General features: G+C 45.6%; 1 protein-coding gene across 1 annotated transcript in view; it reads right to left on the minus strand.

Moving 5' to 3' along the window:
* Window positions 1–2,829: 2,829 nt before the first annotated feature.
* The window catches only part of pabir2 (PABIR family member 2), a 169,221-nt gene continuing 145,770 nt past the window's right edge, over window positions 2,830–26,280 (minus strand). The window contains exons 9-10 of the mRNA XM_063061201.1: window positions 18,888–18,984; window positions 2,830–4,341 (exon numbers count right to left, since the gene is read on the minus strand). Of these exons, the coding sequence (XP_062917271.1) occupies window positions 4,176–4,341; window positions 18,888–18,984 (263 nt within the window). The 3' untranslated portion in view covers window positions 2,830–4,175. The remainder of the gene's footprint in view (window positions 4,342–18,887; window positions 18,985–26,280) is intronic.

A 26,280-nucleotide genomic window follows, 5' to 3' on the forward strand; every position in this document is an offset into this window, starting at 1 on the left:
AGTAAAGTTATTGACCTCTTCCTGTTCCTAACCTCCACCCACAGAGACTCCTTAGACAATCCCTACATGGCGTCCACCTTTTCTGCAGCTGTGACACTATCTCTGATCAACAGTGCCACGCCCCCACCTCTTTTGTCTCCCTCCCTGTCTTTTCTGAAATATCTAAAGACTGGCACTCGAAGTAGCCATTACTGCCCCTAAGCCATCCTAGTTTCTGTAATGGCCACTACATCATATCTCCAAGTACTGATCCACGCTCTAAGCTCATCCGCTTTGTTCACAACACTCCTTGCATTAAAATAGATACATCTCAAACCTTTGGTCTGAGCGCGTCCCTTCTCTATCATCTGCCTATCCTCCCTCACACACTGTCTCCAAGCTTTCTCTATTTGTGAGCCAACCTCCTCTTCCCCAGTCTTCAGTTTGGTTCCCACCCCCCAACAATTCTACTTAAACTCTCTCCGGTAGCCTTAGCAAACCTCCCCTCCGGGATATTGGTCCCCCTGGGATTCAAGTGCAACCCATCCTTTTTGTACAGGTCACACCTGCACCAAAAGAAGTCCCAATGATCCAGAAGTCTGAATCCCTGCCCCCTGCTCCAATCCCTCAGCCACGCATTTATCCTCCACCTCATTCTATTCCTACACTCACTGTCATGTGGCACAGGCAGTAATCCTGAGATTACTACCTTTGTGGTCCTGCTTCTCAACTTTCTTCCTAACTCCCTGTAGTCTTTTATCAGGACATCTTCCCTTTTCCTACCCATGTCATTGGTACCAATATGTACCACAACCTCTGGCTGTTCTCCCTCCCACTGCAGGATATCATGGACGCGATCCGAAACATCCCGGACCCTGGCACCTGGAAGACAAACTACCATCCGACACTCACAGCACACTGGAGGAACTCAGCAGGTCCGGCAGCATCCGTGGAAAAGATCAGTCGACGTTTCAGGCCAGAACCCTTCATCAGGACCAAAGGGTTCCGGCCCAAAACATCCACTGATCTTTTCCACGAATGCTGCCCGACCTGCTGAGTTCCTCCAGCGTGTTGTGAGTGTTGCTTTGACCCCAGCATCTGCAGATTATTTTGTGATTACAAAACTACCATCCGAGTTTCTTTCTTGCATCCACAGAATCGCCTGTCTGACTCCTTAACTATAGCGTCCCCTATCACTACTGCCCTCCTCTTCCTTCCCCTACCCTTCTGAGCCACAGGGCCGGACTCTGTGCCAGAGACACAGCTACTATCGCTTCCCCCAGGTAGGCCGTCCCCTCCAACAGTACTCAAACAGCAGTACTTATTGTCAAGTGGTACAACCACAGGGGTACTCTCTAGTACCTGACTCTTCCCCTTCCCCCTCCTGACTGTGACCCACTTGTCTGTCTCCCATGGCCCCGGTGTGACCACCTGCCTATAACTCCTTTCTATCTCCTCCTCGCTCTCCCTGACCAGGCGAAGGTCATTGAGCTGCATCTCCAGTTCCCTAACTCTGTCCCTTAGGAGCCACAGCTCAACACACCGAGCGAAGATATGGCCATCCGGGAGGCTGGGAGACTCCAAACACCCCACATTTGAGACCGAGCACAGAAAACTGGCCTCACACTCATACTTCCTCCTTTCCGCAATTAACACAGGTAAACCTACCTCACCTCCTCCCGTTACCGCCTAAGCCCATTAAGCCAAAGCTCTACCATTCTGCTGCCTCTCACTCCACTGCCCACTGGATACAGCAGTCTTTTTAAACTTTTCGCCCGCTACTGGCTGATGTCACGCACCTGCGCAATCTCGCATCTCTTTTACCCGAGTGTAAAAAAACTCCTTTCGCTCCGAAAAATCAGCCGTTCACTCGCAGCCTTCTTACTCCGAACTTGTAAACAAATCTTCCAAACGAATCAGGTATGACGTTGTTGGCATCACTGAGTCATGGCTGAAAGAAGATCATATTTGGGAGCTTAACTTCCAAGGATACACATTGTATTGAAAGGACAGGCAGGTAGGCATAGGGGGTGGAGTTGTTCTGTTGGTTAAAAAAATCAGATCGTTAGAAAGAGGTCACAGAATCTTTGTGGGTAAAGTTAAGAAAATGCAAGGGTGAAAAAAGACCCTGATGGGAGTTATATACAGGCCTCTTAACAGTAGCCAGGACGTGGGATATAAATTACAATGGGAGATAGAAAAAGCATGTCAAAAGGGCAGTGTTACAATAGTCATGGGGGATTTCTATATGCAGATAGATTGGGAAAATCAGATTGGTTTGGATCCCAAAAGGGCGAATTTGTAGAATGCCTACAAGATGGCTTTTTAGAGCAGCTTGTAGTTCAGCCTACGATGGGATCAGCTATTCTAGATTGGGTGTTGTGTAATGAACCGGATTTGATTAGGGATTTTAAGGAAAAGAAACACTCATGAAGCAGTGATCATAATATGATAGAATTCTCCCTGCAATTTGAGAGGGAAAGCTGACATCAGGTATCTCAGTATTTCAGCATAGGTTCGTGAATTATAGAGGCATGAGAGAGGGGCTCTCCAGATCACTGTACTATTTATAAAAGTGTCCCTGATACCGGCCATCCATCTGCTGCAGCGTTGCGGTTGTAAGATTACGGAGGAAGGCAGAGGGATGGGTGAGGTTCAGACTGCAGCATATTGGTAAGGACTGCACTAGAGGTAGAGGGCAAACTAAATCACAAGTGGAGTGACAGGTGAACAGTAACGTAGTGGTGGTGAAGACCTTACACCTCTTCTCAGGTTAAGGATGGAGCTTGGCCCAGGTATTCCAAGCAAAAGGAAACTTTTGTCAATCGTTCCTGCACTGAGAAAAGCAGGTTTATTTTTAATTTCATTTAATGACTTGCATCTGTGGCAGGTAAACAGAGCATTCATGTACTATGATGCTTGTTTTTACAGAACATTTGCATTGTGCAATTACTTTTAATCTGCAGTCATTGTTTCAGCAACTTTCCACGATCAGCAGCCAATGATTCCCTCAGAGGCTCTGACTGAGATAGAAACATTTAGATCTCAGGCCTGGGATTCAGTCATCTGCCATTCGAAGCTCCTTTGTCAAGTCAGCCAGTGCAGGAGTGAGTTAAACATCATTGCCGCAATGTCCATGGGAAAATCTTCACAAAAGCAGATGAGAGATTTGCTACTGAACCATTTTTGTTGGCACATGAATATTTTCAGTCACCGTTCCAGATCAAATGTTCAGGATCTCCACGTTTCTGTGGTTCCTCTTCGTCCAGACAAAAAAGTACATGAACTCCAGTATATGCAGTCTGGCAAACAAACAGCTGGTAATTCCACGCTTGGAAAAATAAAACCCACATATAAACACGGCCAGAGAAGAGTCAGATGATTTTAAGTTGTTTTATGGTGAACCCACATAGCTCAATAAACTAATTTATTCCACAAGAAGCAGGTAACTTGTTTAAAGGATCTGTGAATTATACACATACTGAGTAATAAGGATTACTGTTGGCTTGGACAGTTGTGAAGCACGATAGGCTTCTCAAGCCTCAGCTCTGGTATGCTACACTATGCACATCTTTGTTAATAGGGCAGCAAGGGACACTCCGCAGGAGCTGGCAAACATCGCAGGTACCGGACTCTCTGCAAAAGGTGCTTTTGCAACATTCAATAAAGAAACACAACTAAAATAACCAAATCTGTACAAAAGAACAAATGGAACTCGTATACCTTCACGCTCCCAATCTCTCCTACCACTGTCGAAATATAAAGACTGCAGTTCTTGCCCATAACAACTGCGCTTATATAAGAACAGAAATCTAGTCAACAATGGCTTAAAAATAAATTCAAGTCAAAACCCTTTACATTTAGTGCTATTCATAAAGAGGTTGCAAGCAAATAATAAGAGCAACCTGATGTTGTACTTAGAATTGACCCTGTGAATGTTAGTTATATGAGAGTATGTGATTCTGCCTGGACTTTGGAGAGACTTTCACAATCTCTCTGATCCTAAGTTCTGAAGTAAAAGTAAATGAGCAATTTCAGGAAGAAAAAAAACTCAAAGGAGAAAATATTTCTCTGAATTCCTACAGTCAATTCTTTACACATTGACATATATTAATGGCACTGCACATTTTACACCATATTACTACAGATACACTCTGTCCCAAACTCCGATTCAGACATTCTATTGGCAAACACTGTCACTTTGGTGAACATTCAGGGTCTGCAGTGAAAGACAAGCAGGAGTCAGACGTTGCCACTGGAGTCACTCTCATCGCACTGGAGTTTGCCGAGTTACCGTTTCTGATGTTCTCATCCAGACAGTCTGTGGAGAGACTGAGGAACACATCATCACTCTGCCCCTGACTGAAAAAGAATAAAATTATAAACTGTAAAATTACACATTAAAAACAACCATCCAAAGACCAAAAAACTTTAAACAGCAGAGGTACTTAATGAATACTTTACTTCAGTATTCACCACGGAAAAGGATCTTGGCAATTGTAAGGATGACTTGCAGTGGACTAAAAAGCTTGAGCATGTAGATATTAAGGAAGAGGATGTGCTGGAGCTTTTGGAAAGTATCAAGTTGGATATGTCACTGGGACCAGATGGGATGTACCCCAGGCTATTCTGGGAGGTGAGGGAGGAGATTGCTGAGCCTCTGGTGATGATCCTTGCATCATCAATGAGGACCGGTTCCGGAGGTCTGGAGGGTTGTGGATGTTGTTCCCTTATTCGAGAAAGGGAGTAGAGATAGCCCAGGAAATCTTCATTAAGATGGAGAGTGACATAGTTAATTCAGAAACAAAGGTTCTGAACTTAAAGAGGGGTAACTTTGAAGGTATGAGACGTGAATTAGCTAAGATAGACTGGCAAATGACACTAAAAGGATTGACGGTAGATATGCAATGGCAAGCATTTAAAGATTGCATGGATGAACTACAACAATTGTTCATCCCAGTTTGGCAAAAGAATAAATCAAGGAAGGTAGTGCACCCGTGGCTGACAAGAGAAATTAGGGATAGTATCAATTCCAAAGAAGAAGCATACAAATTAGCCAGAAAAAGTGGCTCACCTGACGACTGGGAGAAATTCAGAGTTCAGCAGAGGAGGACAAAGGGCTTAATTAGGAAGGGGAAAAAAGATTATGAGAGAAAACTGGCGGGGAACATAAAAACAGACTGTAAAAGCTTTTATAGATATGTAAAAAGGAAAAGACTGGTAAAGACAAATGCAGGTCCCCTACAGACAGAAACAGGTGAATTGATTACGGGGAGCAAGGACATGGCAGACCAATTGAATAATTACTTTGGTTCTGTCTTCACTAAGGAGGACATAAATAATCTTCCAGAAATAACAGGGGACAGAGGGTCCAGTGAGATGGAGGAACTGAGCAAAATACATGTTAGTAGGGAAGTGGTGTTAGGTAAATTGAAGGGATTAAAGGCAGATAAATCCCCAGGGCCAGATGGTCTGCATCCCAGAGTGCTTAAGGAAGTAGCCCAAGAAATAGTGGATGCATTAGTGATAATTTTTCAAAACTCGTTAGATTCTGGACTAGTTCCTGAGGATTGGAGGGTGGCTAATGTAACCCCACTTTTTAAAAAAGGAGGGAGAGAGAAACCAGGGAATTATAGATCGGTTAGCCTAACGTCGGTGGTGGGGAAACTGCTGGAGTCAGTTATCAAGGATGTAATAACAGCACAGTTGGAAAGCGGTGAAATCATCGGACAAAGTCAGCATGGATTTGTGAAAGGAAAATCATGTCTGACGAATCTCACAGAATTTTTTGAGGATGTAACTAGTAGAGTGGGTAGGGGAGAACCAGTGGATGTGGTATATTTGGATTTTCAAAAGGCTTTTGACAAGGTCCCACACAGGAGATTAGTGTGCAAACTTAAAGCACACGGTATTGGGGGTAAGGTATTGATGTGGATGGAGAATTGGTTAGCAGACAGGAAGCAAAGAGTGGGAATAAACGGGACCTTTTCAGAATGGCAGGCAGTGACTAGTGGGGTACCGCAAGGCTCAGTGCTGGGACCCCAGTTGTTTACAATATATATTAATGACTTGGATGAGGGAATTAAATGCAGCATCTCCAAGTTTGCGGATGACACGAAGCTGGGTGGCAGTGTTAGCTGTGAGGAGGATGCTAAGAGGCTGCAGAGTGACTTGGATAGGTTAGGTGAGTGGGCAAATTCATGGCAGATGCAATTTAATGTGGATAAATGTGAAGTTATCCACTTTGGTGGCAAAAATAGGAAAACAGATTATTATCTGAATGGTGGCCAATTAGGAAAAGGGGAGGTGCAACGAGACCTGGGTGTCATTATACACCAGTCATTGAAAGTGGGCATGCAGGTACAGCAGGCGGTGAAAAAGGTGAATGGTATGCTGGCATTTATAGTGAGAGGATTCGAGTACAGGAGCAGGGAGCTACTACTGCAGTTGTACAAGGCCTTGGTGAGACCACACCTGGAGTATTGTGTACAGTTTTGGTCCCCTAATCTGAGGAAAGACATCCTTGCCATAGAGGGAGTACAAAGAATGTTCACCAGATTGATTCCTGGGATGGCAGGACTTTCATATGAAGAAAGACTGGATGGACTGGGCTTGTACTCGTTGGAATTTAGAAGATTGAGGGGGGATCTGATTGAAACGTATAAAATCCTAAAGGGATTGGACAGGCTAGATGCAGGAAGATTGTTCCCGATGTTGGGGAAGTCCAGAACGAGAGGTCACAGTTTGAGGATAATGGGGAAGCCTTTTAGGACCGAGATTAGGAGAAACTTCTTCACACAGAGAGTGGTGAATCTGTGGAATTCTCTGCCACAGGAAACAGTTGAGGCCAGTTCTTTGGCTGTATTTAAGAGGGAGTTAGATACGGCCCTTGTGGCTACGGGGATCAGGGGGTATGGAGGGAAGGCTGGGGCAGGGTTCTGAGTTGGATGATCAGCCATGATCATAATAAATGGCGGTGCAGGCTCGAAGGGCCGAATGGCCTACTCCTGCACCTATTTTCTATGTTTCTATGTTTCTATGAAATTATAGACCAATGAGTCTTACTTCAGTGGTTGGTAAGTTAATGGAGAAGATCCTGAGGGGCAGGATTTATGAACATTTGTAGAGGCATAATATGATTAGGAATAGCCAGCATGGCTTTGTCAAAGGCAGGCTGTGCCTTATGAGCCTGATTTAATTTTTTTGAGGATGTGATTAAACACATTGATGAAAGTAGAGCCGTAGATGTAGTGTATATGGGTTTCAGCAAGGCATTTGACAAGGTATCCCATGCAAGGATTATTGAGAAAGTAAGAAGACATGGGATCCAAGGGAACATTGCTTTGAGGATCCAGAACTGGCTTGCTCACAGAAGGCAAAGAGTGGCTGTAGACAGGTCATATTCTGCATGGAGGTTGGTTACCAGTGCTGTGCCTCATGGATCTGTTCTAGGACCCCTACTCTTCATAATTTTTATAAATGACCTGGATGAGGAAGTGGAGGGATGGGTCAGTAAATTTGCGGACGACACAAAGGTTGGGGGTTGTGGATAGCGTGGAGGGTTGTCAGAGGTTACAGAGGGACATTGATAGGATGGAAAACTGGACTGAGAAGTGGCAGATGGAATTCAACCCAGATAAGTGTGAGGTGGTTCATTTTGGTAGGTCAAATATGATGGCAGAATATAGTATCAATGGTAAGACTCTTGGTAGTGTGGAGGATCAGAGGGATCTTGGGGTCCAAGTCCACAGGACACTCAAAGCTGCTACACAGGTTGACTCTGTGGTTATGAAGGCATATGGTGCATTGGCCTTCATCAACCGTGGAATTGAGTTTAAGAGCCGAGAGGTAATGTTGCAGCTATATGGGACCCTGGTCAAACTCCACTTGGAGTACTGTGCTCAATTCTGGTCGCCTCACTACAGGAAGGACATGGAAACCATAGAAACGGTGCAGAGGAGATTTACAAGATTGTTGCCTGGATTGGGGAGCATGCCTTATGAGAATAGATTGAGTGAACTCGGCTTTTTCTCCTTGGAGCGACGGAGGACAAGAGGTGACCTGATAGAGGTGTATAAGATGATGAGAGGCATTGATCGTGTGGATAGTCAGAGACTTTTTCCCACGGCCGAGATGGCACAGTTTTAAGAGGCTTGGAAGTTGGTACAGAGGAGATGTCAAGGGTAAGTTTTTTTTTACACGTGGAGAGTGGTTATATTGGTATGGTTATATGGTTATAGTGGCGAGTGTGTGGAATGGGCTGCCAGTGATGGTGGTGGAGGCGGATATGATAGGGTCTTTTAAGAGACTCCTGGATAGGTACATGGAGCTTAGAAAAATAGAGGGCTATGGGTAACTCTAGCAATTTCTAAAGTAAGTACATGTTCGGCACAGCATTGTGGGCCAAAGGGCCTGTATTGTGCTGTAGGTTTTTGATGTTTCTATGAACCCTTAGCAGACAGTGATCACAATAATGATTGAGTTCAACTTGAAATTTAATAGGGAGAAAGTAAAGTCTGATGTAGCAGTATTTCAGTAGAGTAAAGAAAATTACAGTGGTATGAGAGAGGAGTCGGCCAAAGTAAATTGGAAGGAGCTGCTGTAGGGAAGACAGCAGAGCAGCAATTGTGAGATTCTAGAAAAACTGAGGAAATTGAAGAATAGGTGTATTCCAAAAACAAAGAAATACTCAAATGACAAAATAGTGCAACCGTGACTTTCAGGGGAAGTCAAAGCTAACGTAAAAACAATACAGAGGGCATACAACAAAGTGAAAATTAGTAGGAAGATAGAGGAATGGAAACTTTTAAAAACCTACAGAAAGCAACTAAAATAATCATTAGGAGGGAAAAGATGAAATGTAAAAGCAAGCTAGCAAACAATATCAAGGTGGATAGAAAAACCTTTTTCAAACATATTAAAAAATAAAAGAGATGAGAGTGGACATAGGACCCATTGAAAATTAGGCTGGAGAAATAATAACAGGGCACAAGGAGATGGTAGATGAACTAAATGAATATTTTGCATCAGTCTTCACTGTTGAAAACCCTAGCAGTGTGCCAAATGTTGAAGGATATGAGGAAAGAGAAGTGAGTGCAGTTACTATCATAAGGGAAAAGATGCTCAAAAAGCTGAAAGACCTAAAAGTACATAAGTCACCTGGACCAGATGAACTGCACCCTAGGGTTCTGAAAAAGGTAGTGGTAGAGATTGTGGAGGCATTAGTAATGACCTTTCAAATATCATTGGACTCTGGCATGGTGCCAGGGGACTGGAAAATTGCAAATGTCACTCCACTCTTTAAGAAAAGAGGAGGGCAGCAGAAAGGAAATTACAGACCAGTTAGCCTGACCTTAGTGGTTGGGAAGATGCTGGAGTCAATTGTTAAGGATGAGGTGATGGAGTACTTGGTGACACTGGACAAGCTAGGACAAAATCTGCATAGTTTCCTTCAGGGAAAATCCTGCCTGAGGAACCTGTTTGAATTCTTTGAGGAGATTACAAGCAGGATAGATAAAGGGGATGCAGTGGATGTTGTATATTTGGACTTTCAAAAGGCCTCTGACAAGGTGTCACACATGAGGCTGCTTACCAAGTTAAGACCCTATGGTATTACAGGAAAGTTACTAACATGATTAGAGCATTGGCTGATTGGTAGGAGGCAGTGAGTGGAAACAAAAGGATCCTTGTCTGGTTGGCTGCCAGTGACTGGTGGTGTTCCGCAGGGGTCAATGTTGGGACCACTTCTTTTTATGCTGTATGTAAATGATTTAGATGATAGAATAGATGGCTTTGTTGCCAAGTTTGCAGATGAGACGAATAATGATGGAGGGGCAGGTAGTGTTGAGGAAACAGGAAGGCTGCAAAAGGACTTAGACAGATTAGGAGAATGGGCAAGAAAGTAGCAAATGAAATACAGTGTTGGAATGGTTGTGTACTTGGTAGTAGAAATAAACGTGCAGACTGAGTCATGGCTGAAAGAAGATCATAGTTGGGAATTTGATATCAAATGATATACTTTGAAAGAAAGCATAGGCAGTGGTGTGGTTTTATTGGTAAGAGATGGAATTACACCCTTAGAAAGAGGTGGCACAGGGTCAGAGAATATTGAATCTTTTTGGGTGGAGTAAATAAACTGTAAGGGTGGGGAAAAAAACCATTATGGGAATGAGATATCAGCCTCCAACAGTATCCAAGATGTGGGGTTGGGTTTACATAGTGAGCTATGTAATCTCCCAATGCAATCTCAACCCCATAGCATGAATGAAATACAGTGGTGCTAGAAAGCCAATAAACCCCATAGAATTTTCTCTATTCCTGCATAAACATGACCTAAAATGTGATCAGATCTTCTGTAAGTCTTAGCCATCCCTCCTTACAAAACTGCTTCAACTCTGGGATGTTGGTGCACTTCCCCAGGTGCACTGCTTGCTTTAGGTCCTTCCACAACATTTCTATAAGATTAAGGTGGCCTTTGACTCAGCCATTCCAAAACATGAAAATTTCTTCTTTTTTAACCCATTCTGTTATTGATTTACTCTTGTCTTTTGGACCATTGCCTTGTTGCATTATCCAATTTCTATTAAGCGTCAGATGACAGACCGTTACCCTGACATTCTCCTGTAAAATGTCTTTGATACAATTTTGAATTCACCGTACCCTCAACGATTACAAGCTGTCCAGGCCCTGAGGCAGCAAAGCAGCCCCAAGCCATGATGCTGCTTCCACCGTGCTTCACAGTTGGGATGAGGTTTTGGGTGTGGGTGTGTAGTGTCCTTCTTCCTCCAAACACAGTGGTCTGCATTTCTGCCAAAAAGTCCAACTTTTGTCTTATCTATTCACAGAACATCGTCCTAGAAGCAGTGTAGAATTTCCAGGTGGTCTTTTGCAAATTTGAGATGCACAACAATGTTTTGTTTGGAGAGCAGTGGTTTCCTCCGTGGTGTCCTTCCATGAACACCATTCTTGTTCAGTGTTTTTCCTATAATGGACACATGATCGGCACTTCAGCAAGTTCTAGATATTTCTGCAGGACTTCAGCTGTTACTCTTGGTTTTTTTTACTCCAGCACTGCATGTTGTGCTCTTGGTGTGATCTGTGCAGGATGCCCACTCCTAGAGAGAGTAGCAACAGTACTGAGTTTCCTCCATTTGTAGACAGTTTCTCTTACTGTTGACTGATGAACACTCAGAACTTTGTAAAAGCTTTTGTAGTCTTTTCCAGCTTGATACATCTCTACAATTCTTCTTCTAAGGTCCTCTGAAAGTTGTTTTGATCGAGGCATGGTGCACGTAAGTAGATCTTTCTTGAGAAGAACAGGCTGTCAGTAACCTGAATTTTTTCAAAAAATCGGGCAGGGCATCTCTACAATCTACACCTCCAATCTCATCTCATTGAATAGTACACCTGACTCCAAGTAGCTTTTGGAAAAGGCATTACCTCAGAGGTTCACAAACTTTTTCCAACAGATACATGTAATATTGGATCATTTTTCTCAATAAATGAACAAGTATAATGTTATTTATTAATTGGGTTCTCTTTATCTAGCTTTGGGACCTGTGTGGGACTCGTCACGTTTTAGGTCATATTTATGCAGAAATACAGAGAATTCTACAGGGTTCACAAACTTTCTAGCACCACAGTGCAACATTGGAATCAGAATCAGGTTTATTATCACTGGCATGTGATGTGAAATTTGTTAACTCAGCTGCAGCAGTTCAATGCAATACATAATCTAGCAGAGAGAAAAAATAAAAAAATAATAAACAAGCAAATCAATTACAGTATACGCATATTGAACATTTTTCAAAAATGTGCAAAAACAGAAAGACATTATATTAAAGTGAGGTAGTGTCCAAAGCTTCAATGTCCATTTAGGAATCGGATGGCAGAGGGAAAGAAGCTGTTCCTGAATCGCTGAGTGTGTGCCTTCAGGCTTCTGTACCTCCTACCTGATGGTAACAGTGAGAAAAGGGCATGCCCTGGGTGCTGGAGGTCATTAATAATGGATGCTGCCTTTCTGAGATACCGCTCCCTAAAGATGTCCTGGATACTTTGTAGGCTAGTACCCAAGATGGAGCTGACTAGATTTACAACCTTCTGCAGCTTCTTTCGGTCCTGTGCAGTAGCCCCTCCATACCAGACAGTGACGCAGCCTGTCAGAATGCTCTCCACGGTACTATAGGAGATGCATGGTCATGCGCTTCGGTAGTAGAAATAAATGTGCAGACTATTTTCTAAACAGGGAGAAAATCCAAATATATGAGATGCAAAGGGACTTGGGAGTCCTTGTGCAGGACACCGAGGTTAATTTTCAGGTTGAGTTGGTGGTGAGGAAGGCAAATGCAATGTTAGCATTAGTTTCAAGAGGTCTAGAATACAAGAGCAAGGATATGATGCTGAGGCTTTATAAGGCACTGGTGAAGCCTCACCTTGAGTATTGTGAACAGTTTTGGACTCCTCATCTAAGAAACGATGTGCTGGCATTGAAGCAAGCTCAGAGGCGGTTCACAAGGATGATTCCGGGAATAAAAGGGTTATCAATGTAAGGAATATTTGATGGCCCTGGGTCTGTACTCGCTGGAATTCAGATGGATGAGGGGGATCTCACTGAAACCTTTCGAATGTCGAAAGGCCAAGTCAGAGTAGATGTGGAAAGGATATTTCCCACAGTGGGGCAGTCTAGGACAAGGGGGCACAGCCTCAGGATAGAGAGGTATCCATTTAAAATAATGCAGAGAAATTTCTTTAGCCAGAGTGTGGTGAATTTGTGGAATTTGTTACCACAGGCAGCTGTGGAGGCCAGGTCATTGGGTGTATTTAAGGCACAGATTGATAGGTTCTTGATTGGACATGGCATCAAAGATTACGAGGAGAAGGCCTGGGAATGGGCCTGAGGAGGGGAAAAGAAGGATCAGCCATGATTGAATGATGGAGCAAACTCGATGGGCCAAACGCTATGTCTTATGGCATGAAGGAACTTGAGCTGCAGCTCAAGATATGGTCATTTGGGAGGCTGGAGATCACCCAGAATCCCCACATCTCAAAGAACACAACACAGCCCCTAGAGCCATTCTCACTGCTCCAAATATGCACTAACAGACGAAGAATGAAGAGTGAAGAAACTTACCACATATTTACCTTGCCCAAGCCTGCTCTCACTGAAGCGTGATGAGCTAAAGCCTTCCCACTTTAACACTGGTCCGCTCACACAATGGCTGCTCTGCTTCTCCCTGCCTTATCTTTACCTGCCTCTGCTACTGAATCATGACTGCGCTGCCAAATAAAGCCATAATCCAACAAGTTTCTTCTTTAAAATCTCTCGCTCACAACCTACGTGAGGCCCTTGCAGCCAATTCGATTGCAACTGTGCTACCAAAAAAAGCTGAAATCCCACAAAATCTCCTTTTTTAAGTCTCTCACTCCCAGATCTGTAGGAGGCCTCCTGCGCTGCCTATAAAGGCCTGGCTAATTCACCCTTTATTCAATGTAATCTTATCTTCTGGACCAGTCAATATAGACAATATCCAATCACTACTTGACCACATCTTCAAACACACACAATTAAACTGGTGAGACACCAGCTCCCACACACAGAGCCATGCTGACTATTCAGGATCAGTCCTTGCCTTTCCAAACGCAGGCAGATCCTGACGCTCAGAATCCACTCCAGTAACTCAATCACCAGACTGAAGTTCCCTGGCTTGACCTTGCAGCCCTTCTTAAACTAAGACACAACATTAACCACTCTCCAGTCTTCTGGCACCTCAGCTGTGCCTAAAAATGATTCTAAACTCTGTGCCAGGAGCCCCTTGCTTCCCAGTAAGTTGGGAATGATCTGGGTCAGTGCACAGCTGTTGTCTGGGGAACGTCATGGTTAATTGTGAGGGGAAGTGACTGCAAACAAGAGCAGATGCGACTGGCAGTGATGAGGACTCACCTGGTAGTAGTACGAACACTATCAGTCTCCTTGTTTAAGGAAAGAAGCTAATTCAATGGAAACAGTTTACTGGACCAATACCTGGACCGATTAGGCTTCTAAGAGAGGAAAAATCTACAGGCTGGCATTTGGAAGAGAAAGTTGGGTTTTGGCAGAGCGGTGTGGAGAGTGAAAGGGGTCTTGGTAGAATAGATTGGGGAGGGTGAGGGACGGATCTCATTGAAACCTATAGAATATTGAATATCTCTTACTAGCTCTTCCTTCAGTTAGTCCTGACGAAGGGTCTCGGCCTGAAACGTCGACTGTACCTCTTCCTAGAGCCTGGCCTGCTGCGTTCACCAGCAACTTTGATGTGTTGCTTGAATTTCCAGCATCTGCAGAATTCCTCGTGAATATTGAAAGAACTTGATAGAGTCAATGTGAAGAGGATGTTTGGTATGGTGGAGGAGTCTAGAACCAGAGGGCACAGCCTCAGAATAGAGGGACATCCATTTAGAACACGGATGAGGAGGAATTTCTTTAGAATTCATTGCCATAGGCAGTTGTGGAGGCCAAGTCTTTACATTTATTTAAGACTAAGTTTGATAGACACTTAATTTGTCAGGGCATGAAGGGATACAGGGAGAAGGCAGGAGATTGGGGCCAAGAAGGAAGATGGATCAGCCATGATGAAATGTCAGAACAGACTCATTGGGCTAAATGGACTAATTCTGCTCCAATGCCTTATTGGAGAAGGAGAGAGGGGTTCAGGGACTTTTGAACAAGAGGAGATAACTTCAGTCCCCCCAACAGTGAACTGTTCCCACAACCTGTGGACTCGCAGTCAGGATTCTTCATCTCATCTCAATATTTATTGATTATAAATTCATTATTACAATTATTTTTTTCTTTTTGTATTTACACAGTTAGTGTCGTTTGCACACTGGTTGTCCAGCCTGTTGGTGCGGTCTTTCATTGATTCTGCTGTGGATTTTGCATTTATCGAGCGTAATAAGTATCACTGTCTTATATGGTGATGTATATATAGTTCGATAATAAATTCACTTTGAACTTTGAATGGTCTACACAGATTGGATGTGGAGAGGGAGATGAGGGTCTAAACAGAATATATTTGAGAGAGTCAGTAGGGTCTACACATAGTAGACTGGAGAGGGACAGTGGGGATCTATGCAGAGTGGATTCAAGAGGGTCAGAGGGGGTCTACACAGTGGATTGGAGGGAGTGACTGGGACTACACAGTGTATTGGAGAGGGTGACGGGGTCTACACAGTGGATTTGAGAGGGTCAGTGGCGGTCTACACAGTGGATTGGAGAAGGTCAGTGGGGGTCTACACAGTGGATTGGAGAGGGTCAGTGGGGGTCTACACAGTTGATTGGACAGGGTCAGTGGGGGTCTACACAGTGGATTGGAGAGGGTCAGTGGGGGTCTACACAGAGTGGATTCGAGAGGGTGACTGGGTCTACACAGTGGATTCGAGAGGGTGACAGGGTCTACACAGTGGATTGGAGAGGGTCAGTGGGGGTCTACACAGTGGATTGGAGAGGGTCAGTGGGGGTCTACACAGTGGATTGGAGAGGGTCGGTGGGGGTCTACACAGTGGATTGGAGAGGGTGACAGGGTCTACACAGTCGATTGGAGAGGGTGACTGGGTCTACACAGTGGATTGGAGAGGGTCAGTGGGGGTCTACACAGTGGATTGGAGAGGGTTAGTGAGGGTCTACACAGTGGATTGGAGAGGGTCAGTGGGGGTCTACACAGTGGATTGGAGAGGGTGACGGGGTCTACACAGTGGATTGGAGAGGGTCAGTGGGGGTCTACATAGTGGATTGGAGAGGGTCAGTGGGGGTCTACACAGTGGATTGGAGAGGGTGACGGGGTCTACACAGTGGATTGGAGAGGGTGACAGGGTCTACACAGTCAATTGGAGAGGGTCGGTGGGGGTCTACACAGTGGATTGGAGAGGGTGACTGGGTCTACACAGTGGATTGGAGAGGGTCAGTGGGGGTCTATACAGAGTGGATTGGAGAGGGTGACAGGATCTACACAGTGGATTGGAGAGGGTCAGTGGGGGTCTACACAGAGTGGATTCGAGAGGGTGACGGGGTCTACACAGTCAATTGGAGAGGGTGGCGGGGTCTTCACAGTGGATTGGAGAGGGTCAGTGGGGGTCTACACAGTTGATTGGACAGGGTCAGTGGGGGTCTACACAGTGGATTGCAGAGGGTGACAGGGTCTACACAGTGGATTGGAGAGGGTGACGGGGTCTACACAGTGGATTGGAGAGGGTCAGTGGGGGTCTACACAGAGTGGATTCGAGAGGGTGACTGGGTCGACACAGTGGATTCGAGAGGGTGACAGGGTGTACACAGTGGATTGGAGAGGGTCACTGGGGGTCTACACAGTGGATTGGAGAGGGTCAGTGGGGGTCTACACAGTGGATTGGAGAGGGTCATTGGGGGTCTACACAGTGGATTGGAGAGGGTCAGTGGGGGTCTACACAGTGGATTGGAGAGGGTGACGGGGTCTACACAGTCGATTGGAGAGGGTTACTGGGTCTACACAGTGGATTGGAGAGGGTCAGTGGGGGTCTACACAGAGTGGATTCAAGAGGGTGACTGGGTCTACACAGTGGATTGGAGAGGGTCACTGGGGGTCAACACAGTGGATTGGAGAGGGTCAGTGGGGGTCTACACAGTGGATTGGAGAGGGTGACAGGGTGTACACAGTGGATTGGAGAGGGTCAGTGGGGGTCTACACAGAGTGGATTTGAGAGGGTGACTGGGTCTACACTGTGGATTTGAGAGGGTGACAGGATCTACACAGTGGATTGCAGAGGGTCACTGGGGGTCTACACAGAGTGGATTCGAGAGGGTGACGGGGTCTACACAGTCGATTGGAGAGGGTGACGGGGTCTACACAGTGGATTGGAGAAGGTCAGTGGGGGTCTACACAGCTGATTGGGCAGGGTCAGTGGGGGTCTACACAGTGGATTCGAGAGGGTGCCAGGGTCTACACAGTGCATTGGAGAGGGTGACGGGGTCTACACAGTGGATTGGAGAGGGTCAGTGGGGGTCTACACAGTGGATTGGAGAAGGTCAGTGGGGGTCTACACAGTGGATTGGAGAGGGTCAGTGGGGGTCTACATAGTCGATTGGAGAGGGTCAGTGGGGGTCTACACAGTGGATTGGAGTGGGTGACTGGGTCTACACAGTCGATTGGAGAGGGTCAGTGGGTGTCTACACAGTGGATTGGAGAGGGTGACTGGGTCTACACAGTGGATTGGAGAGGGTCAGTGGGGGTCTACACAGAGTGGATTCGAGAGGGTGACAGGGTCTGCACAGTGGATTGGAGAGGGTGACAGGGTGTACACAGTGGATTGGAGAGGGTCAGTGGGGGTCTACACAGAGTGGATTCGAGAGGGTGACAGGGTCTACACAGTGGATTGGAGAGGGTGACGGGGTCTACACAGTGGATTGGAGAGTGTGACTGGGTCTACACAGTGGATTGGAGAGGGTCAGTGGGGGTCTACACAGTGGATTGGAGAGGGTCAGTGGGGGTCTACACAGAGTGGATTGGAGACGATGACAGGGTCTACACAGTCGATTAGAGAGGGTGACTGGGTCTACACAGCGGATTGGAGAGGGTGACTGGGTCTACACAGTGGATTGGAGAGGGTCAGTGGGGGTCTACACAGAGTGGATTCGAGAGGGTGACGGGGTCTACACAGTCGATTGGAGAGGGTGACTGGGTCTACACAGTGGATTGGAGAGGGTCAGTGGGGGTCTACACAGAGTGGATTCGAGAGGGTGATGGCGTCTACACAGTCGATTGGAGAGGGTGATGGGGTCTATACAGTCGATTGGAGAGGGTGACTGGGTCTACACAGTGGATTGGAGAGGGTCAGTGGGGGTCTACACAGTGGATTGGAGAGGGTCAGTGGGGGTCTACACAGAGTGGATTGGAGAGGGTGACGGGGTCTACACAGTCGATTGGAGAGGGTGACTGGGTCTACACAGTCAATTAGAGAGGGTCACTGGTGGTCTACACAGTGGATTCGAGAGGGTCACTGGGGGTCTACACAGAGTGGATTCGAGAGGGTGACAGGGTCTACACAGTGGATTGGAGAGGGTGACGAGGTCTACACAGAGTGGATTGGAGAGGGTCAGTGGGGGTCTACACAGTGGATTGGAGAGGGTGTCAGGGTCAACGCAGAGCGCATTGAAGAGGGTGAGAGGGCCTTTACTTTTCTAATTTAGAGATACAAGCTTAGAGGCCTATGTTGCCGAATTTCACATACATGATCAGGTAACCTACATTCCCATATGTCTTTGGAATGTGGGAGAAAACTGCAATACACAGACGAAATCTACATGATCACAGGGAGAATGTACCAACTCCTTTCAGACAGCAGGAATCGAAGCCAGATTGCTGATGATGTAATAGCGCTACGCTAACCAATATGCTGCTGTGCTGTCCTGAACTTCTTACATATGAATCCCCAGATTTTCATATTATTAGAACAAGACAACACCAGCAACTGCAGTTCCTGCCTAGACACACACACCCCTCCCTTTACAGGGAAATGTCTCTGCTGCTCGTTCACTGAACCCTGTGACAGATGCCAGTCATTCAGGGAGTCGGGGATATATGCCAGCATTGGCACCAACGTATACATTCTCTGATCAGATGTGTTTCATCATATGGATCATGCGTAATGTGTTTATGATCATGTGTGCCTATGTTCATGCATGTGAAGGGGTCAGAGTTGTGTCCATGCACAGTCTACACAGATGGTATGAGGTGCTGAACAAACACCAGCAGCTAACTGTTGTTGAACCTTCAGATTTCAAAGATCCAGAGAGCAAGGAAGATGGCTGAGCAGAGTTCACTTCTCAACAGCAATGGGAAAATGTCTCTTTAGTACAATAAACAGATACTGGAACAACACCAGTACAAGGGTATTCTCACCAGGAGTGGTGTTCTGGTGAGTGGGATGTTTCCGATGGCAGCATTGTTGCAGTTCCTTGGAAAAGTCGCTTTGGTTGGCTTTCAGCATCCATCTCACCTGAAACGCAAAGAGAGATCAATCATCAACACTGTGGACAAAACTACCTACACATCAGGGAACCTCGCCCTCCATCTAAACGCTTGAGTCCTGCAGCCAGAAACCCAGGAAAGCACTCCAGCACTGGTGGATCACCTTTCTGACATGACAGTAGAATGTTCTGCGTCATTAGACCCTATGGTACCAGTGAAGGAGTGAATCCTTGACCCTTCACCCAATATCCGGTGAGGAACAGATCACCTAGTTATCGTCACACTCAAGAGTTGTGTACAAACGGGGCGCATGGCCATTCCCACAGTGAGACTGTACCACACCGCAGAAGAACCTTCCACCTTTTTGAAAACTGCCCTAAGGTACAAAAGACTTGCACTTTACATTTTAACGGGCACTAAGGTGGGAAAATTGTGAACAGCACAACTGTATCTGTAGATATCTTGGACACTATGGCAGCAATTACATTTTGACGGGCAGTACACAGTACGAATACTTGAAGACATCCACTAAAACTGGGCTATGTTTCAGCTTATGCTGTTTGTGAGACAACGGTGTCCTTAAAGAAAATACTCAGCAGGGTAAACTGGAGGGGTGAAAGGTCTCGTTCCACACACAGCAGCACATGAACACAATTCTCAGCATGCAACGGCTGGGGAATAACACCCGCCAATGGGGGAGTCCGGGCAACATCTGTGGCATTCAGTGAATAAATCCATTACTGTGTCCCCTATTATCAACGCGGAGCAGCCATGTGAACAGCACATCTGCAAGAGCAGGACTACAACTACATAACCTTGAGGAGTGGCTCACCTCCTGATCCCCCAAAGCAATTTCCACCCTGTCAGGACATGAGTCAGGAGGGGGAGGAATATTTTCAAGGCCACAGGATCACTCAAGCTGGGAAAGGCCAAAGAGCGAGTGAGAGATGGTTGTGATACAGGGAACTGCAAATTAACCAAGAGCAGCAATACAGTATTGATGGGGAACTCTGATTGACAAATAGACTGAGCAAACCAAATTAATGTTTTCAATATCAAGGTGAACCAATGGAACACTTTCGGTTCAGAATGTTGAAAAACCTTTTGGGAAGATGCTACTTCCTCGTGTTGGTACCTGGAACTTTAGTTGTATAAATGCTATATAACAACATGGATAGGAAGATAGGCTGTCTGATTAGTAAATTTAAGTGACAGATCGTGAAAGTTGTCTGAAGATGCAGTCAGACATGGGTCAACTGTAAAACTGGGTGGAATTTAATCCAGACAGGTGGAAGATAATGCATTTTGCAAGATGATGCATTCTGGGAGGACACATGGCAAGACCTAAGAAACATTGGGCAAGACCTAAGAAACATTGATATCGAGACCTGAGGGAGGGGGTATCCCTGAAAATGTACTTTTTCTTGGTCTTTCAGCTTTTTGAGCACCTTCTCTCCTGTAATAGTAATTGCACCCACTTCTCTTCCTTCACATACTACAACATCTGGCACACTGCTTGTGTCTTCCACAGTGAAGACTGATGCAAAATAATTGTTTAGTTCGTCAGCCATCTCCTTGACCTGGTTATTATTTCTCCTACCTCATTTTCTAGTGGTCCTATATCCACTCATGTCTCTTATTTATTACATACTTGAAAAAGGTTTTACTATCCACTTTGATATTATTTACCAGCTTGCTTTCATATTTCACCTTTTCCTTTCTAATGATTCTTTTAGTTGCTCTCTGTAAGTTTTTAAAAACTTCCTAATCCTCTATCTTCCCACTAATTTTTGGTTTGTTGCATGCCCCTTCTTTTGCTTTTACATTAGCTTTGACTTCCCCTGTCAGCCATGATTGTACTATTTTACCATTTGAAGTATTTTTTCCATTTTTGGAATACACGTCCTGCACCTTCCTCATTTTTCCCAGAAACATTCGCCATTGCTGCTCTGCTGACATCCCTGCCAGCAGCTCCTTCCAATTTACTTTGGCCAGCTCCTCTCTCATACCACTGAAATTTCCCTTACTCCACTGAAATACTGCTACATCAGACTTTACTTTCTCCCCATCAATTTTCAAGTTGAACTCAATCATATTGTGATCACTGGTTCCAAAGGATTCTTTTACCTTAAGCTTCGTAACCGCCTCCGGTTCATTACATAACTCCCAATCCAGTATAGTTGATCCCCTTATAGGCTCAACAACAAACTGCTCTAAAAAGCTATCTCTTGGGCATTCAACAAATTCACTCTCTTGAGATCCATTACCAACCTGATTTTCCCAATCGACCTGCATGTTAAAATCTCCCATGACTATCATAACATTGCCCTTTTGACATGACTTTCTATTCTGTTGTAATCTGTGGTCCACATCCCAGCCACCGTTGGGAAGCTTGTATATTACTATCAACGGGGTTCTTTTACCCCTGCAGTTTTTTTTTAAACTCAACCCACAAGGATTCAACATCTTCTGATCCTATGTCACATCTTTCTACTGATTTGATGCCATTCTTTACAAGCAGAACCACACCACCCCCTCTGCCTACCTTCCTATCCCTCCGATAGAATGTGTAACCTTGGACATTTAGCTCCCAACTACAAGCATCCTTCATCCACGATTCAGTGATGGCCACAACATCATACCTGACAATCTGTAATAGTGCAACAAGATCATCCACCTTATTTCTTAGACTCTGCACATTGAAATGCAACACCTTACGGTATTTGCTACCCTTTTTGATTTTGCATCCCTAATGTACAGATACTCACCCTGTCCCATCACCTGCCTGCCCTTCCTCACAGCCTGACTGCACGCTATCTTTACTTTTTTACCATCCAACCCATCATGTGTCCCTTCACTCCAGTTCCCACCCCACTGCCAAATTAGTTTAAACTCTCCCCATCAACTCTAACAAACCTGCCCACGAGAATATTGGTCCCCCTTGGGTTCCGGTGCAACCCGTCACTTTTGAACAGGACATACCTGCCCCGGAAGAGATCCCAATGATCCAAGAACCTGAAGCCTTGCCCCCTGCACCAGCTTCTCAGCCACACATTTATCTGCCAAATCATCCTGCTTCTACCCTCACTGGTGCGTGGGACAGGTAGCAATCCAGAAATTTTTACCTGGGAAGTCCTGCTTCTCAGCTTTCTACCTAGCTCTCTAAAATCTCTTTTCAGGACCTCTTTGCTTTTCCTCCTATGTCATTGTTACCGATATATACCAAGACATCTGGTTGCTCTCCCTCCCTCTCCAAAACGTTGTGGACATGATCTGAGACGTCCCTGACTCTGGCACCTGGCAGGCACCTTACCATCCGGGTGTCCCGTTCACATCCACAGAATCTCCTGTTTGTTCCCCTCACTCCTGAGTCCCCTATCACTGCCGCTCCCTTCTCTCTCCTTCCCTTCTGCACCACAGACCCATGCTCAGTGCCTGAAACCAGGGTGCCGAGGCATTGCCCCACGGAGACACGGGTGGGCAGGACTGGAAAGCAGGTATCTGGTGTGTTTGACTAAGTATAGGAGTTGAAATGTCAGTTTGTAGCTGTACACAATGATCCGACTGTACTTAGCGATGTGTTCACCACACTGCAGGATATGGTAGTGACAGAGAACGTGCAGAAGACATTCCAAGACTCGCCTGGGCTGGGTTACTGATAGAGGGGTGATTGAAGTCCCTTCCCCAGGACAAGGGAGGGGCCACAGGTATAATGGAAACATGAGGGGGAAATTTTCTGCACAGAAGATGGTGGGTATCTGGAAGGAACTGCCAGAGGAGGTGGAAGAGACAGAAACAATTACCACACTTAAAAGGCATTTGGACCAGTTCTTGAATGGGAACAGCAAAGAGGGATAACATTTGGCATGAACAAGGGGGCCCAACAGGCTCGTTGCTATACTGTACCACCGCGCGGCCGGGAGATCCGCGAGAGGTACCGCCGCGTGGCCAGCAGATCCGCGAGAGGTACCGCTGCGTGGCCCGGAGATCCTCGTGTTGTAACATTGTATAAATCCATGAGAAGAGTTTATAACAGAGCCAGAAAATTGCAAGCTGGAAGAAGAATCATTCAGAAGATAAAACAGGCCCCTTGGCCCATCTTATCATATTGATGATTAAGCACAAACTGTAGAGAAGGTGCAGAGGGGATTTACCGGGAGTTGATGAGGAAAGGTTGAGTGAACCACAGCTTTTTGGAGCGAAGGAAGATGACAGGTGACTTGATAGAGGTGTACACGGTAAGAGGTTTACATATAGTGGACAGCCAGAAACTTTTTCCCTACGGCAGAAATGGCTAATATAAGGGGGCATAATTTTGAGGTGATTGGAGTAGCTTCTGGTAAGTTGGCGGCATGTTCAAACACAGCGGCCTCTCCGGGGCCAACCAAAGGTGCATTTTTCTTTTTAAAATGTGTTTTTTATGATTGTAAGCCTCTACTGTACTCCAAGAACAACAGGTACAGCAGATCTACAGCATCAGTGATCTGTTCCTTGTTCAGAGTTACCAGACAAATCAGAGAAGGAGAAGCAAGACTTAGTTCAGAGAAGGAGAAGCCGGTAGTCGACTGAGGGAAGGACCAGAGGAGCCAGCCTGGGTGTACACCATCCTGCTGCCTGCTACTCGAATACATCCGAGTTGGTGGACGGAAGGAACATGCAGTGTAACTGTAAATGACAGTCTTGGACGTTTCTCTTGTGATTGCAAGACCCTGTTGGACATTGATAATGTGAGATGCTGCAGGCCTGCTTCCCTTGTTTGGCAGTGAGACAGGTGACGAGCAGCAGTGTGGCTTTGGCTGTAGCGAAGACGGGGCCTCCAGTGGGCTTGCCTGCTGCTGCAGTCTAGGTGAGATGTCACTGGAGGTGGTGTAGCGTGGAATCCGTGCTCAGTTGGGAGCTGGCTTCTCCCGTCACTGCTACCTGCCAGTGTTTGACTGGCACAATGACAGGAGCTGTACGATCAATTTGCACGGCGCTCAGGGACTAGGAGAATACACGTTTTCTTACATAATGACGTGTGTTTTTTTTCTCTCTCGCTATTTTGACTGGCTGTTATGTACCTTGGCCCCAAAGGAACACTATCTTGTTTAACTGTATCCATGTAGAGTCTGAATGATACTGAAATTTGATTTGATATGAAAGGTATGTGGGGGAATGTCAGAGTTCTGCACTCAAAGCTCTACTTAACCCATTTCCTAGCACTTGGATTAGCCCACTTTGACAACTTGGTGCTTAAATGCTGTCACCACCCCGTCAAGCATCATGATCCAAACCCACCTCTCATTTAAAAAAAAATTCCTATCTTATTGATACTTCTTACTCCTCGACTTCACCTTACGGCCTCTGACAACTGACACATTTGTGCTCACAGATTCACATCTTGGCCACTTCCAATCTGAGGAAATTAAACTCAGCCCATCCGGGCTCAGAACTTAGTGAAGGTTGTCCAAGCAATGGATGAAGAAAGCAATGTGAGAATAAATTAGCAAGACACAAGGACACTGTAAAGACTGTAAGGATTACTGAGGACATTTGTCCTTTACAGGCAGAAACATGAAGGTGATGAATAAGCAAATGGCAGAATAATTAAACAAATACTTTGTGTAAAGCTCTGTGAGGTTTCACTGTTAACATGATGGCTTCTCTGTGAGGTCTTACTGCTAATATAATGGTTTTTCTACAGCAGCAGTGTTTGGGTTATGACTAGAGATTGCGAGGGCTTTGGAATATGCACCATCCAATTAGAGGCGTATTGTTTCTTTCTTGTGCGTCTGAGAGGAGGTATTCGCGGTCTTTTGTCGGGTCTGATGCGAGAGGAGTGAGCTGGTATACCGCAGGACGCAGTGGACTTGAAGCAAGGGTTCGGCAGTCACTGATGCGCGGAGAAAATCGATGGGGAACTAATGGACAGAAAGCCGTCAGCTCCAAAGTGCACAATAGACTATTTCATTAAAATGGACCCTTTTACTTTTTGTTTTCTGTATAAACCCTATAGCCAAATTAAGAATTATAAAGCTCAATTGTTTAATTGCAAATGGTGTGCCATCTGATCTTTCATAGTACTGAGTTATAACAGGGAACACATCATGCAGCATCCACACAAACGAAGTTTCATCAGTTTGGCAGGGGTGGCAACTGTCTTCCCCTAGATTTACGCCAGCCCACCGAACCTGGGGATTACATTTGTGTAAGATAAACTCCTCCAAGAGAATCCAGATCCCCCTGTATGTCTCATTACATTTGCCTTCTTTACAACAGGCTCAACCTGTAAATTAACCTTCTGTGAGTCTTGCACAAGGACTCCTAGTCCCCTGTACCTCTGATATTTAAACCTTCTCCCCATTTAGATAATAGTCTGCACTATTGTTTCTTTTACCAAAATGCATCATACATTTCCCAACACTGTATTCCATCTGCCATTTATATGCCCATTCTGCCAACTTGTCTACCCTCCACTTACCTTTGTATCATCCGCAAACTTTGTCACAAAGTCATCAATTCCATTATCCAAAACACTGATAAACAATGTGAAAAGTAGTGGTCCCCTGAGGAACACCACTAGTCACTGGCAGACAACCAGAAAAGGCTCCCTTTATTCCCACTTGCTGCCTCCTGCCTGTCAGCTATTCTTCTATCTATGCCAGTATCCACGCCATACGGTTTTATCTTGTTAAGTGGACTCACGCGTGGCACCTTATCAAATGTCTTCTGAAAATGTAAGTAAATAACATCCACTGCCTCTCCTTTGTCCACCCTGCTTATTACTTCCTCAAAGAACTTTAACAGGTTTGTCAGGCAAGATTTCCTTTTACAGAAACCATGGCTTATTTTATCATTAGTCTCCAAGTACCCTGAAACCTCATCATTAATAATAGACCCCAACACTCCCCTAACCACTGAGGTTAGGCTAACTGGTCTATAATTTCAAGCAACACTAATCCTAACCTTATTATTAAACCCGCCGATAAGGGGGGTGCTGTTGTAGTCTGGCGTACTGACCTCTACCTTGTCGAGGCACAGCGACAACTCGCAGATACCTTTTCTTATTTACCCCTCGATCGCGACCCCACTAAGGAGCACCAGGCCATTGTCTCCCACACCATCACCGACTTTATCCGCTCAGGGGATCTCCCATCCACTGCTAACAACCTTATAGTTCCCACACCCCGCACTTCCCGTTTCTATCTCCTACCCAAGATCCACAAACCTGCCTGTCCTGGCAGACCTATTGTCTCAGCTTGCTCCTGCCCCACCGAACTCGTTTCTGCATACCTCAACACGGTTTTATCCCCCCTTGTTCAATCCCTTCCGACCTATGTTCGTG

The sequence above is a fragment of the Mobula hypostoma genome, chromosome 10, assembly GCF_963921235.1.
Source record: "Mobula hypostoma chromosome 10, sMobHyp1.1, whole genome shotgun sequence".
Classification (NCBI taxonomy): Eukaryota; Metazoa; Chordata; class Chondrichthyes; order Myliobatiformes; family Myliobatidae; genus Mobula; species Mobula hypostoma.